The following is a 16,045-nucleotide window of genomic DNA, read 5'->3' as shown; positions in this document are numbered from 1 at the left end:
TGACACTGTTAAGCGAAAACTTGTAACGTGTAACGGATGAGATTGGAGGTTTTAACCGAAGTGACGAAGCTCTGGTTGCGGCCGGTCTGCGTCTGCTCCTGGAATGGACTGAAGGTAAAGGTAAAAGATAAGAAAAACCCGTGATGGGAGCAGGCGAAGAATGGATTTAGTGACAATATGTTACTTTGATTTATATATATTTATATATATAATAGAATACTGTCCATTTAAAATAGTTAAATACAAAAGATTGAATATACATTTCAAAAAAATATCTCACTCTTTGAAACCTCTGTTTATACTGTCTTGAGTTGTTGAGTACCAGTGAAGGGAACTATGATTAAAACACTACAAAAGTACCGTACTATTGAGCGAGCAGACGCTTTGCCCTTGCTGCTCTGCTCGCTACAACGGCCTACTTTATATGTTTCTGCCTTGTTTTTACGCACACATGCCACATTGTTAATGTGTAGTCTAATAAACATAAATAAGATTATTACAGAGGTTTCGGCTGAATCGGTTCAGTTCATTTCTGTAGCTTATGTTTATATACAGCAAAAAAAATAACACATCACAATCTCGGCAAGTAATGAGCTCCTCCCTGCGTTGGCACTGCGTTGCTTTTAACCTCTTTTTTCTTTTTAAATTTGAGATAGAGTGCACAACGGTGGGGGGGCAGGGCGCTGTCTGCAATGCAACTGCAAAATGAGTCGCACTACAAACTCAGGGACGCTATCATTGTCACAAAGAGATGTGAACATGAATCAATGTCTCGATGTGGCAGGATACGTTTTCACGTGTTTGGAAGCAGAAAGAAAGACACCAATTACAGATTTTACACACCGAAGTTGCGTCGGCACTATTGCTCGCCGTGCAGGAAGGATATGCAGCATCTCCGGTTTACCTTCATTTTGGATCTTTTTTTTCTCACTAATTGAATTTCATCCAAATAACTCAAGACGCTTATTTCGACAATCCTTAAAAAAAGAAAAAAAAAAACTGGCTGCAAATAGAAACCAGTGACAGTATCGTACAAAGTAATTTTTTGGAGATCAGCTTTTTGATTTTGAAGATCCCAATCGAGGTTTATTATCATTGTGTACTTCATAATGGCCCTGTCTTTATCCTTCTTTTTTAACACTACTGGGCCAGAAGAAGTTGGATCCCAGGACTGTTGATTGTAGAGTCGTGGGGGAGAAAACAAAAAAACAGAAACTCAGAAGTGCTACGAACAGGCACTATAATACATTTACTCTTTTCCTCTTGCCGAGGATCTGGGAAGTGATCAGGGTACGGGACGGAGTCCGGAGCGGGGTCGGGGCGGGGGGGGGCGCTGGGGTTCAGGGGTCCGTGGCGTTGATGGTGGTTTTGTCCCGGAAGGAGACGCCCCGGTACCAGCTGCAGTAGCCCTCCTTCTGCTGGATGCAGGAGTAGTGCCGGGACTGGTAGCCCGGGTAGCCGAAGTGGGACAGCATGTCCGTCCATAGGCACTCGTTCTTGGAGGTCACGAAGCAGGGCAGGTGGTGGCAGGGCTTGATCTGCGGGGACGGAAACAGACGCGTTAACGAAGAAGAAAAGGGAAAAACTAGTGATGCACGAAATGAAAATTTGTGGCCGAAACCGAAAATAATAATAAACACTTGGCCGAATACCGAACATGGTTCTTCAGCAGTTTTTCATTTATTTTGCCATTTCACCATTGCATAAATCAAATACATTTGATTTAGGCATGCTTTTCAAAGAAAAAAATCTTTTACAAAATTACAAGGTAGAAAATATTTATTGAACATGTTTTTGGTTGGCCAACGATTTATGTAGTGCGCACCGTTACGGGACGGAGCGGCCAGTCTATGTCCTTATTTTACAACGCCGTTATTAATTGTTCGTTTTTTCCCCCACTTATTCCACCGAACACCGAAAGTGTTTTTTTTGACATTTTCGGCCGAACAATTTCGGTTACCGAACAATCGGTGCATCACTAGGAAAAACTCAACTGGCAGGAGCTCTGGCATACGAAGAGTATTAGGGCCATGCAGGAGAAAAAATATTTGAGAGGAGAAGATTTTTTTTTATCGTGCACTTTGAGAAATAAGTTGAAATGTCGAGAAAAAAGTCGAAATGTTGGGACTAATGTTTAAATACAATTTCAAGAATAAAGTCAAAATTTTGCCTTTTTTCTCAACATTTCATGAAAATTCATGAAATTTTGACCTTTTTCTCTCGACATTTCGCCTTTTTTCTCGAAGTGCATAATGAAAAATAAAAAAAATTCCTCCTCCTAAAATATTTTTATTTTTCTCCTGCCTGGCCCTAATACTCTTCTGTACTGGTGAGACGCTATAATTGGATTAAAAACGTCAAAACTATTTGTACAGGCTGAGGCTCTGAGAATGAGAAGTTTGAACAGCTCCAAGATCTAGTAATGTAGTTGGCATAAATGTGCGACAGCGTCAATCTTCTTGTCTGGTTTTAATCAATAAAGCAAGAAAGCATATTTAACACGATTAAATCGCTTCATTTAATGTTGCTTATCATTATTTTGTTCACTTTTTCACCTTCAAGCCTTCAGTACACGACGGCGAGTCATCTGTAGATGCCGAGTTAGAATTATATGATGAAACATCTGCGCTTCTCGAGAAATGTGTTTTCACTGATAGCAGTTTTTGTGACACAAAAACAGACTTATTTACAGCAGCAGCTTCGTGAGTCAAAAAAAGGGGCGACTTCATAAACAACTAAGTACCATGAAATGTCAAAGGATTGAAATCAGCCCTATTGGAGCGTTGCATTTCCAGGTGTCTGCACAAAAGGCCGCTTTGCGGGTGAATAGACGGCATCTAGTGTGAGGAAGACGGCGTCACCGTTCCGAGGAGGCGACGAACAGAGAGACCGATATTTAGTGGAAACAAAACCACGTTTTCAGGCTGCAAAGAGCTGCTCTTATTTGGATATAAATGCACGGGCGAATTCAATCGGCGCATCGGAACGCGCACTTCCCACTTTGGCTGCGGAGAGTCCGTCCTTCACAGTTCAGAGATGTTTCACATAACTTCCTGCTTGGAGAGAGTCTAATGATCTGTGTAGAATAATTTTCTGGCTGGTACGACACGCTCCCTGCTTTCCCTGGCAGTAAATCATCGTTTGTGAGGGAATGCGGGGAAGGCAGAGTGTGATTAATAAGCGCGGTGATGTTTTTGCCCGCTTCATTCTGGAGCCCCGGCTGATGGATGGCTTTTCTCTGGCCTGTAAACTCCCGACGCAGTTTACAAGCGCTGGCCCCGCGCTGGGAACAAATGCCTCTCGCTGCTAATCCACATACTGGCGGAGGGCGAGTGCGTTCGCAGATGTCCGGGACGCGGCCGTACGGCCCGAGCATTGGCGAGGCGGGCCAGCAGCTGCACGCCAGCGGAGCTGCGTGCTCCAGTCACATGAATCTGGGAACGAAGACTTGGGCTTCCTCCAGAGCCGTGACTTAATAATTCCCAGTGACAGTAGTAAAACCTGTCTTTCCCTCCCGTTTCTGTCTCCATTCAACATCCATGATGCATATTAGTGGAAATTACACCCTAAAAAAAAGAGCTGGGAATTCAATCTTGATGAAAAAAAAAAACTTTTTCTTGTTGGTTTCTTGACGTCAAACAGTAAAATTAATGGGCCTGAAAAAATTTGACCTTTCACTCGCAGAGAAGCTCTAAATACTTCAGTGAGTCCTTTTTTAGTAATGATTGACCCGTATGGGTTTAATACGAGCGGCTTCAAGGTTAGTTTTTGTTGCAAAGCTGATGAACGGCGGATTTATTTTCCCGTCTCGGCTCTCGTCCCGCGAGCTGCGTTCCCACTCACCCTGCACTTGCAGCCCAGCTGGTAGCGGTGGTTGATGCCTTTCTTCTGCGCCAGAGAGAGCTGCTCCCACCGCTCGTTGAAGTTGCAGAGTCCCGTGTAAACCTTGCCGTCATACACGCGCCCTGTGGAGGCCGGAAAGCAAGACAGTGGGTAAATCAGTGAGTAACCGGGAGAGAGGTGCCACGTTCCTAACTGAGAAATGCACTAATGACCCGGGTAAATGTGTGACCTGTTTGTCCTTTCTCAGGCCACGTTTACACATAGCCGTACAAAAACTGATATTTCCCCCTCTATGTTTTGAAAAATACCATGATTTACATCAGATTGGTTTCAAAATCTCTTCATTTACACGAACCCGCATAAATACTCTGTTAAGGTGCTATGAGCATGCCAGACCTACAGGGGGCAGTGTAACGAGAAGCATAAAGTCATGCTAGCCAATCAGAATCCTGGAAAAAACCATCAACAAATGACACGTGGCTAAACAAATTGTAAACACAGGTGGCACACATGACGCTTGTGACGTTTCTGTCGCATAATGTGAAGTTCTGAAGCCTAAATGTCCGTTTCCCTCCGTTTCCAAGCAAACGTGAAGGCAGAGTTTTTGAAAATCTCCACTGTGGGTTTTCAGGAATGATAGTTTTTGGTGACTTTGGGCTTCGTTTTCGTGTAAAGGAACGGCCAAAATGCATGAAAACACCACTTCTGCTACGTGTAAACGGGGCCTCAGTTTCGAAATTCTAAAACCTGTGGATCGTCGCTGAAAGTACGCTCCACTTGTGAGTGAAGTTTCCGACTTCCTAGTTGGAAGTTTCAACTGGAACGCTCCCTGAAGTTGTGGCTTGGAAAGCCGGAGGAGGAAACCCCCCCCTACCTCGACTTTAGCATCCAACATACCCACTACGCCCACCAACACCTACTAAAATGCAAGTGTCTTCCTTATTTGGCTAAATTCATCCTTCTGGTGACGCAACAGACGCCAATGCAACCTCGTCGCGTGACCCCATTTCAAGCCGGCCCCATTCCTGAATATTCAGAAGGTCATCAGACTTTTATTTTTAGCCGGGGGGGCCGTTCGCAGTGCGCCGCCTCCTGAGACAGGTGCACCGCCGCAGCACAACATCACAATTTGTCACCATTCGTCCCCCTTCACGGCTCTGTCATCACGAGGGACTGACAGCTCACAAATATGCTCTTCCTGCTTGGCAAGCACCACTATACCCCCCCATACCTCCCCGGCCCCCTGCAGTCAGGATTACCAGTATGGCACACTCCTAAATATACTAATCAGTCGGGGGCACCTAGAAGCCCGATCTCGGGGGCTCGTGACGCGGCCCCCAGCTCCTAGACGGGACTTATTATAGACGCCCCGCGAGCAGAGAGAGACACTGATGATGTCACTTGTGCCCCGAACACAGTAAACGGAGCAAACGCTGCCTGGCAACGCCGGCTCTGCACTTGAACCGTGTGGTGCAGTTACAGTATTTACAGGTCGGGACCAAGCGACAGTTATGTACACCGGGGCTCCGCGGGGTCCAAAGTAAACTGGACCTCGTTTGGAAATAGCAACCCATAAAACACTGCAGTCGCTTCCTGCGAGCTGTTAATTACACGAGAGAAAACGGCCGTTTCTGAGGGAAAGCTGAGGGAAATGAGTTCACAAAAAACTTTAAAAGCCCCCCCCTCGCTCGGCCCTCGCGCTCTGCGGCCGACGGCGGGTTATAAATAGTAGGAAAGTTTGTGTCACAGGACAAATGAAGTCCTTGGAGAGGAGACGAGTATCTTAGGTCACAGAGGCTTCCAATGCCGACTCTGACTTCTGGAAGTGGATCTTATTGACCGAAAGAGTTGGAAGGGCGACGGCTCACCTGTGATCAGGTACTGGTACTTGTTGATGTCGAACTTGACGCCGCACAGACTCTCGGAGGCGTCCGTGTAAATGTGCTGCACGTGCTGGACTTTGTCGAAACCTTTGTACATCTGCAACGAAAAGAGTGAAATGCGTTTTTAAAAAAGACATCAAGGCAGCAGCAGCAAGCGGGTCTCCATCAACGCCGTGGTTATCTTGTGCGATTCTCCCCCGCTGCGCTGGCGTTTGCCAGGTACAGAGCCCGAGAGCGCTCCCTTTGAGGATCGCTGTGTTTTTTTCCTGTGTAATTTATTTGTCTGGGAACAACAGGAAATCCCTGTTTAGACGCGGCGCTCTCAGAAAAGCAGAACAAACTCGTTACTTCAGCCAGAAACCCCGGCGCTCCGAGGAAGCCAAAGGCATTCGTCTCAAAGGATTTGTTTAAATTCGGTGGAAACTATTTTTCCCCCTTTCTTTAGCAACACAAACCAACTGTAGGTGGAGCATATAAATAACTGAGCAGGTTCAGGAGGTCACATGTCGGTCCCCACGGCGATAGCAGGCCACTTTAAGCGCCCGGTAACAACGTGGGATTGTACAGATGCGGCGCAGGACTCCGAGGAGGTGTTTGCACTCGGCCGAGGAGTTTGGTTGAGCCGTAATGCCCGTAAGCCCGCTAATCCCCCAGCCTGGCTCCCGTCTGAGCATCAGGCCCACGTCAGCATCTGTCAGAAATTTGCAGGGTTATGCAACGACGTAGAGGAGGTGAGGAACAGGCTTCCAGGCCACTGCAGCTCCGACTGCGTTCCTGAGGGGGTGGAGTTTCTGCAGTCACTTAGACGGAGAACACGATCAACAAGCTGCACTTTTCCGTAGAAGATGAGCCAGCATATTGTATATACGTTGATACGAGTTCATCGCTGTTCTCATTAGTCCACCTGCTGCAAAACATCTGCTCGGCAACAACTGACGTCCACATTTGTCGTGTCACCAACGGCGTTGGAAAGCCTGACTTTATCTGCCACCTCCAACGAATATGCAAAGGCTTCTCTGCCTTTGCATATTCTAGTGTTGCACAACTCCCAGCCTGCACCGAGCAGACTGTTAATCATATCAGAAATACAATGTATGGTTTGTATAAGCTTTTCTGGCATGGTACATGAAAATATTGGGACCAAAACTGCTTTGAACCAGGCTGTAAATATGTTTTATTTCCATTTTGACATGTACCCTCTAGTGGTCATTTGAGGAACTGCAACAACTCAGTTTCTCATGGGATCCAACCTGGAAGTTAGAAGTGTTTGAATGAACACTACTTTCCATGATGCATTGTGGGATACATGGCGTGCATCAGTTGGAACAGATCTCACTTCATATTCAGAGCAAACGCAATGGAAACTACCATTTACAGCGAGTTGCGGGGAGATTTTTCTGGCTTCGTGTTCAACTCTCAGCCCATCTTCTCATCGAGTTCTCAATAAAAAAACATTTCCAAGTCCACTAGCAGGGATACAGATGTCTTGCTCAGGAGCACTTGGGCAGGAAACGGATGCTCTCACCTTCATCTGCTTGACTGTGTAGCGCATTGTTCCAAAGGGACCATCTCTCAGGAGCTTCTTGCCCACCACTTTTGCTCGAATCACTGTGAAGAGGAAAAAAAGAAAAAAGGACAAGGACATTCCTGTTAGGACACAAGTTTCAACTTTCCTTTCCAGTCCATCACAACCGCCCTGCCGCAGCCAGTAGGAGGCATTAGCAAACTGCCATTTCAGAACCAAGTTGGCACCGCGGTTAAGCCGTTTATCCGATTTTATGCACTGCGGCGTTGTTTGCCAACAAGGGCCAACGGGAGGAAAAAACTAAAAGACTAAAGCGACTTTGGATGGGAAAACAGAAAATGGAGCAAAGAGCAGGAGGACACATTTACAAAATAATAAAAAACATGAGGGTTTTTTCTTCCCCTACACGGCTGTATTTAGTAAGAAGAAGAACAGACATCTGAGACTTATTTATGTGTTGAGACTGTGACTCCAGTGAGATTTTTATGGATTTAAAATACCCCCCCCACTTCCCCGCTCTGCATTAGAGACTAAATAAAGATCTTATCAGTCTTCAGAACCCTCATTAATGTCATGGAGGTGAAAACAAACAAAAAAAAAACTTGGCGACGGCTTTAATGCGTTTGCTTTCACTGATGCTGAAGCGAGGCGGCTCATTGTGAAGGAGCAGGGAACCGGGAGCGTGCAGTACGAGGGCCTTATGATTGGGACCGGGCCGGGGCTGCGGGTCCTGCATGAGCTTTCAGCCCTCTGAAGTTCACCTGCTGCCCAAAGCCAAACAGCCGCAGACACAACCAACACTGGACACGTTTGTTATCTCCTCGTGCTGGAATTTCCTTCCCACATTCTTTAGGGGCTCACATTCCTTAGAGATTCGAAGGGGGGAAAAAAAAGCTAGTTTTTCCATTCTTTTCAATTGGAGAGAGAAGTATATAATACAGAAGTCTGTTTGTGGAGCGCGTCAGGCTATCAAGGATCAACTCAACTAAAGGTCAACATTCAGGAATCCTCAAGCAGCACCTCCCAGGTGATGGTTTCCACCTGCCAGCGCCGTGTTGTCACAGGCCGAGCACACAACCAAAGTAAACACCAGTCATTACAGGATCCACATGCAGCCCCTCCCTGCCCGCCCTCGGCTTTCTGAACTTTCCCTCCAACTTTGTCTGATCTGTTAATCTGTCCGCTCTTTTAATGCGATCCCAGAAACGCCGCTTCACGTCGGGCCTCTGCTAAACGCAGCGAAATACCGTTTGACAGACATCTGCTGCCGCAATTACAGCTGAACCTGGACGTAATTACACGGGAATTTGCGGAGCTAACAGGATACGTTTGACTAAGTTAAATGCACATCTCCAAAAAAGCCTATTTTCTTACTCCGTCCTGACCTCAGAAGCAGCCCTCTGGAGACGCACACACGTTCAGGTTGAGAGAAGCTCGGGTCAGCTGATTTAACTGCAGTACATCCAGATAATACCCCTCTTGTTGGCCGGCGGCCACTAAGTGGCCAGCGATGGTGTCACCACCCAGGGGGGGGATATGTGCCCTGCGGAGCTCCTCTGAACATGAAGGATTTGTGTCGCTCCCCTGCCGTGACCTCCCGACCTCCTCTGCCTGCAGCTGTTACATCCGTGCAACTGCAGGGCTGCACATGCCAAGAAGCCTCCAGAACAAGTGTTTATTTGACATAGTTGCATGATGTGATTTACAGGACTACGGTTCAACTGGAAATCATGGGCAGAAGGCCTCATTATCAGAGTTCATTCCATCTTTATAACTCTTTTTAGCTGCATATAAATGTACATGTCTGCAACACATAAATTACGTTGCTATAAACAGTTAATTTTAGTCCTAATAACCAGAAATCAGGTAAAAATCAGATTCAACAGATGGGACCTTTCAAAACAAAATAAGATCCTAAATCTACATCAGGTAAGAAAATGGAATTAGCAATTTTGTATTATTATTTTTTACTACTAGTGATGGTTATGACAAAATATTGGAAAAATACAGCCTTTTGAGTCTTACGGTATTTTTTTATACATGCAAATTTGTGAGAAGCCATCTGTCAATTTCCACGTACGGTTCCAGTTTAACACGTAAACTTGTTTTATGTCTTCTAGACGTGGACGTAATGTAGGCTAGCGTCGCACAATTCATGCACCTTTACAACTACCCTCAACCGGTCAAGTTTTTGTACGAGCCGACATGGCTGTGGACGTTAATAAAAACTATTTACAGCACGTTCTTTCACTGCATCCATCTTCTCGATTGACTCGAGGTGTCGAAGTCGCATTTTATTTGGGAACTGTGAGCTAGCAAATGTAAACAACTAGCCGACAGTCTGCGTCGCTAATGAGGCTAGCTAGGCTAACGTTTTTTTTTCCTGATATGGCCATTTAAAAAACAAAAAATAAAACCACTAAATCATATTTGCTCAAAAATATGCAAACACTTCAAAAGAAGAAGCAGCAGTTGTGCATAAAAGGTTTGTTTACAAAAGTGATTTTGAAGTAACTGAGTAAGAATTCTGTTGTGGTTTTGCCAAAGATCAACAGGTCCATTGGGATGAAACAGTTTATTACCAAGTGGTTAACCAAGTCAGGCCAAATTGTCCGCCAGCAAATACTAGAAATAAAAAAGACAAACAAAACAATCTCTCTTGTACTTTGCCAAACTGGTGAAATGCCACCACAGCAATGCAGAAGAACCTTTGCAGGGGAGCTCGCACATCTTAACGAGTGGGAGTTTTCTCATGAGGAGAAGTAACATGTGTCTGGCAGAAATACAGAAAGTAAGTGAATGCATCTCTCGCCTGCAGCAGGAGATTACACAAGCTTGAATGCAAATGCCAGATCTTAAGGTGAGCATGTAATGTAGTGAAACATTTAGCTCAGCCTACATACAATCTGGATAAACTGTTGGCATGACAAGAACAGGATTACGTTTGTGCGTGTGTGTCTCTCCTCAAAATGAAGAGACACTGAGGCATGGGCTGGTTGACTGATTTATTATGCGGAAAGTTGTCCAAGCTTCAGGAGGCAAGTGGGAGGACAAGGAATTCTCAGGAAAACACACTGCCATCAAAACTGAACACTAAAACCCAATCTGTGCTGTACCACTCAGATGGAAGCTCCTGCAGCAGAAGAACCTGCTCATTAAACACAAACGGATGCTTGTGCAGTGTTTTTCCCATCACTTCTACTATGATGGCCTGTTTGTGCCACAACAAACAGTTTCCTGCAAGTACACCAGTGTTTACGCTGCTTCTTTTTTTCCCTTTTAAAACTGTAGTACTTAAAATAGGGCTAATACAAATGCTTTAAAGACAGTGCTTGGACCGTTGCTGTGGTAACAGCAGCAGAGGCCAAAAGCCAGCACTTTTTGGCTTCCCACTCTTCTGTTGGAGTACTAAACCCAACAAGTGCAATGCACTTAAGGTAGAAACACTGCAGGTAGTGGTTGGTCACTGAAAGATCGTCACTGACCCGAGACATCGTTGAAGGACACATGATGCACTCTTGATTAGCAATGACTTGAGATTGATCGTCTTTACGTGCTTGGACTATCCAGAAGTGTTGTCCGACACGAGGACGACGATAGAGAAATTAAAGAGGCATCCTCAGATAAATTGATGCTCGCACATTAGTGGGTGAGACTCATTTGGGGTCATCAGGTGGACCTAGGCACCCGTGATTATTGATGTATATTGGTTTAACGTAAAGCCCGTCTCTAAATGAGCTCACCGGCTGTCTCCCGTCTTTACTTTACAGGTGTGTAGCTGTCTCTTATGCAACCGAGAGCTTCTCAATATAAAAGTCTATTTTGAATTAATGAAGTCCCGAGAAACTGTGTGGTCAGAGAAGGGAGGGCTTGGATTGGATACGGCGGCTCAGGGGACAAACATCCCAAACATGCGTGGAATCCAGCCCCGCTGAAGTCACATCATATTTTAGCGCGCTTTCAGGGAAAACTGGGGATATCTCATGCAGGCTTACATAATGGGAGTGCGGGCTTGGCCGGAGATATCATCTGTCACCTGCTGACCCGCAAATGAAGAGGTGTGAAGTGGCTGTCAAGGGGAGTAGCTGTTTAACCGAACACTACATAACTCATTAATGGGAGGCAGAGGGAGTACTGGTACCAGAATAATGTCAACACAAAGCCCTGGGCCACGGTCTGCTCCAGATCCGCTGTCCTGCACTTGCTTGTCGATGCGCGGCCACGTTCCTCACAGCAGGGTGGGAGTCAGTCTTTGCAGCGGGCCGATGCCGCATCTCAAGCCAAGCATGAAGACATAATTATTACATTTCAAGGACGGAGCTTGTTGCCAGGCCTCTAATCTCGCGATGGGAGGGATGTGAGGAAAGAGGCGCAGCTAATTCCCCCTGGGGAAAGGGCCGCGCAGCAGCAGCCAATGGGATCGTCCCAAACAGCAGCCAGGTCTCTGCGCGGTGCTCAGGTATGCAAGGCGGACAACTGACGGCGCGTGTTCGAACGGATCTGAACAACTAACATTCACCCCCCCACCGCCCAAAAAAAAGCATCACCGAGCACAAGACCAAACAGTGAACTATGACCATTTGTTCAAAAACAACCTTCATCCTCTTAAATATTTTGGTTTGACGTGGAAGTGAAAAGAGACGGGCTCCAGTAACCGGATTTGAAAGCCTTTATCTTAATTGTGACTCATCCAGAGCGGCACCGGTGGCTGCTCGTGGGTCAGGGCCAAGAAAACAAGAGCGAGAGGCTTTGAACTCCACTGAAGGCCTTAAATTGAGAAGCTTTTTGCCTTTGATGTTTAACGGTGAGAATTACAGGGTTTCTCCCTCATCGCATTACAGTTTTCAACCTTGAACCTTTATGTTTGAACCACGTTGGCAGATGAAGACAGAAAATAACAACAAAGACTTCAGTTTCAAGTGGTAGAAAAGGACTTCGGTTAAAGATTGGACGGGGATGTTTTTGTTGCCGACGGCACAGATTAATAAGTGACACTGGCCGTGTGACCTTTCAGTGCATCCTGCCAGTTTTTCCACAAGTGTTTCCCCAAAGATGACTGAGGAGTGCCAATATTCAGCGTGTACTTCGAACCAAGCCAGGACCTTGGAAAAGGGATTTGTGGTGCTCATAAAATGATCGGGGGGTGCCAACACCATGACACATCTGACGTTCCGAAGGCCCGTGAAAGGCATCCCACGAGTGTTGGAGGAAGCTGCATTTTCACTTTCTCCAAATGGGTCACTTGGCTGGAGATGCACCCGCCCCCCCCTCCGGTGATCAGCGGTTACGCAACCGTATTTGTTTCCCATTTCAAAATGTGGGATCTTGGGAAGTCCTGCTGGCTGAACATCCACCTCGTCCCTTTCCAAGCAGCGATAAAGGACAAAAATCAACCCATCATCCGAGTTGCTGCCCACGCCGCTACCAAACAAGCTGACGTACGCCTACAAAGATACACTGATTGCATCCTTCAGATCTGTGCAGAGAAACCTCCTTTGCAGTTATATTTAGCGCAGCCCGAGAAACATGAAAAGGCTCGTTGTGTCATCGTGACACAATAACGGTCTTGAAGAATAATCACATTTTGAGGACACAGCCTGCCCTTATAATGAAGTTTTTCTTTCTGTTGAAAGGCACAAAGCAGAAGAACGCAGTTCCATTCCTACGTAGAGGAAAACCGCACCTATTTAATTCACAAACATTCCCCCCCTCTCCAAAACGGGTCTGTCATTCACAGCCATTTCCTCCAATTAAGAATGTACCGAACCAATCGCAATGGGGTGGGGGCGGGGTTTAAGTAGTGGCTCCTACTCAAAACTGCAGAATCACATCTGAGATCAAGCTTTTTTTGTTTGTTTTTTTGAAACCAGCATTCATTCATCAGCAATTCAAACATTTTGGACAACTTTTGTTGAAACTAGTCTGTTAAAATAAGGCTAGCAGATACAAGCAGGCACAGCAACTGGAGACCATCCAAAGATGTCAAAGCTCAGCAATCATACACAACAGTTTATTTTAACTTAGAAAAACTTTAACTAAACTGTTAAGCGAGTCAAAACCAGACCTGAGAGCAAACCCACCCAAGGCTGCTGCACCGTGCACAGTGCTCACATTAGTTTGCACTCAAGACTTTGATTGTTTGTTTATGTTGTCAGGATGTTGCAGTGCCTTGTGGGAGTTGTGCAATGATATCACAACAAAATATCAGTTGCACTAAAAAGAAAACAACAAAAAAAAACCATCATGTAACATATTGCCCCATCCGAGTCACCTCAGTTACCCCGGACAACTCCCCACCCCAAAACGCCCCTCTGCTCCCTGCAGGGCAGATCACATAATCCTCAGGTCTCTGGGAGCGTTATCCAGAAACACAGGCCAGCTCTGGGTCCAAGTTAGATCTCACGGTTCATATTATTCTGGGCACTCAGGAGAAAGTATATCCAGGTAGTAAAACAAGCCATAACCCCCCACCTACTGCCCCCCCACCCACCACCAACACTGCTGTTGGAGAAGCACAGGCTTAAAATACCACACTGTACAGATAAATAAGCAGGATTCAAAACATGTAACCTGAGTGTGTTCTTTCTGGTGACTCGGTACAAACACACAAATAAAATGAACATGCAAACAAGTCAAAAACTACATCTCTGATGTGAATGGACACAACTCCTCTACACACAGGAGTAATTTAACTGGGGTTAACTGGTGTGATGGTGGAAAAGTGAAGACTGAAGTTTAGTTGCAGTCAACACTTTAAGAATCAACTTGTGTTTAAAAAAAAAAGACTCACAGTGACAACAATGTTAAAATACAGTTAAGGTTTATTTTGAATCATAAGAAAGGCAGAAATTAACTACATCTGCGCATACAGTTCTGTCTCTGACTGCTCTTATCCCAGTTTTTGCCCTCTCTGCTATACATGTTTATGGCTTTTCAGTAAAATAGAATAAAATAAAAGTACCCCTCACCTATTTCAGAGTTGCAGAAGGCGTCCTGCGGGTGCGTGAGCGCGCAGGAGCAGCCCTCGGCCAGCTGGTTCACCTGCAGGCTGCAGAGCAGCAGCGCGCTGATCAGGTGTCTGAACACGGACTGCATGCTCCCAACTTTCACACTCTTTTCTGCTGCTGGAACTAATGCTCGGGAGTCCGACGGGATGCGCTGCTCCTGAAGTGGTCGTGGGGAGCTCAGAATAAACTCGTTTGTTTATGTTTTAACTCTTCTCTGCGTCTCTTCGCCGCGTCCTCTCTTTTCTCCCGCTGGAGCGTCTGTCTGGTTGTGGGCAGCAGCGCAGCCCTTTATATATCCCCGCGCCGACACGCCCCCCTCCCCGCGTCACCGCCGCTCGCGCTCCCGCCGGCCAATCAGGATGCCGCGATCCCACGCGGAGCCGCGGCGGACGAGGTAATGGAACTTCGAGCGTGTTTTCGCTCCTGTTCCCAGACGGAGTTCACATAAAAGACAACAGAACAGCCGTTGCTCATACAACAAATATTAATGGGTAAAAGCTGATTCACAGAGTTGAAAAAATGTGTTGTTTTTTTTAGGGGGGAAATGGTTGTCAAGTAGCAAAAATACTAAGTCAGTAAGGCTGGTACTATAATGGAAAAGTATAAATCAAATTAACAGCCATCTTATAAGACTTTAGTAGATCAACTCACAGCATTTCTACCCTTAGAAAAACTAACCTTGGAAAAATACAATTTCCAGACTTTTTCAAGAATTTTGGTTCCCAATATTCTCTGGTTTAGAGAACATCATTCTGCGCTGAATGCTGTTTTATTGCTGTCATTTATTTTATGTATCTTATGTATTTGTAGGTATTTGAGTTTTGATGCCCCTATTGTTATTTACTGATGTTATTTTCCATATTTTTATTAACTTACTTATTATTTTTATTATTTTTTTCTTTACAGTTTATTTTATTTATTTATTTGTAGGCGGGAGTAGGCACATGTGCACAAAAGAAAATTGTGAGACCTACCGTCATTAAGAATGTATCTGATCGTCTTTCTTTTGTGAAATAAATAGATATATATAAAAAAAAAATTAACAGCCAGTCTATAAGCTATGAAGTAAACCCATATAAGTGTTATTTTGACACTAAACAATGCGTTTATCCGTTCATCTTATAGTTAAGTGAGAGGGATTTGGGGAGTTGAATGATGGATGGATGGAACTCTGTTCGGATTGCAGCCTATATACAGTTTCTTTTTTTTTTTTTTTTTTTTTCTATATTCAATTTCTAAGCATATCGCATCAGGACCACACTTCCTCACCAACTGTTTACATTATACATTGTCTTTGTCAAAGGAAAAACTCCAGTTTTCCTTTTATTTTTGATTTGAAACGAAAGCTGAAACACAAAAATGGATGGTTCCTTGAATAACCAATAGGAGCCGATGCCCAAAGTGAGTGGATTCATAATGACCTCCATGGTACCTCAAAAATAAGTATATTTACATCCTGATTTTAAAAAAATGAACCTCATCTTTTTAGATTATATTTAATTACCAAATTATTTATTTTTTACATCTTTGAGCGACGGCTGCAGAGCAGTCTGTGGTGTCAAAAAGCTAAGCTCTCTGTCCTTGCTTTAGCTATTTAACACTTTCAATGAACTTGACCTCTAAATTGTGAATTAAGATCAAACATATAATAATCAGTCATATTTTAAAGATAATGTTCCTGTTAATCCTGCCATGCTGGAATAGCCCACGGATGAAGGTGATAAAATCCACTCATTTTAGTCTAGCTGAGCTCATGCTAACCTATGATACTAGTAAACATGACTTTA

At 45.0% G+C, this 16,045-nt stretch overlaps 2 protein-coding genes across 2 annotated transcripts in view; one reads left to right on the top strand and one right to left on the bottom strand.

Moving 5' to 3' along the window:
* LOC133424144 (synapsin-3-like) overlaps positions 1 to 16,045 on the top strand; it is a 194,624-nt gene that overhangs the window by 89,787 nt on the left and 88,792 nt on the right. The gene's annotated exons all lie outside the window — the stretch shown is intronic.
* LOC133423883 (metalloproteinase inhibitor 3) lies at positions 779 to 14,508 on the bottom strand. The gene is made up of 5 exons (XM_061714212.1): positions 14,220 to 14,508; positions 7,252 to 7,334; positions 5,712 to 5,823; positions 3,844 to 3,965; positions 779 to 1,538 (listed from the first exon to the last, which is right to left on the bottom strand). Exons 1-5 carry the CDS (start codon positions 14,344 to 14,346, stop codon positions 1,341 to 1,343), a joined length of 642 nt encoding a protein of 213 aa, XP_061570196.1. The 5' UTR covers positions 14,347 to 14,508; the 3' UTR covers positions 779 to 1,340.

This window comes from Cololabis saira, chromosome 23 (assembly GCF_033807715.1).
Source record: "Cololabis saira isolate AMF1-May2022 chromosome 23, fColSai1.1, whole genome shotgun sequence".
Classification (NCBI taxonomy): domain Eukaryota; kingdom Metazoa; phylum Chordata; class Actinopteri; order Beloniformes; family Belonidae; genus Cololabis; species Cololabis saira.
This window is presented reverse-complemented; position numbering and strand designations above follow the sequence as displayed.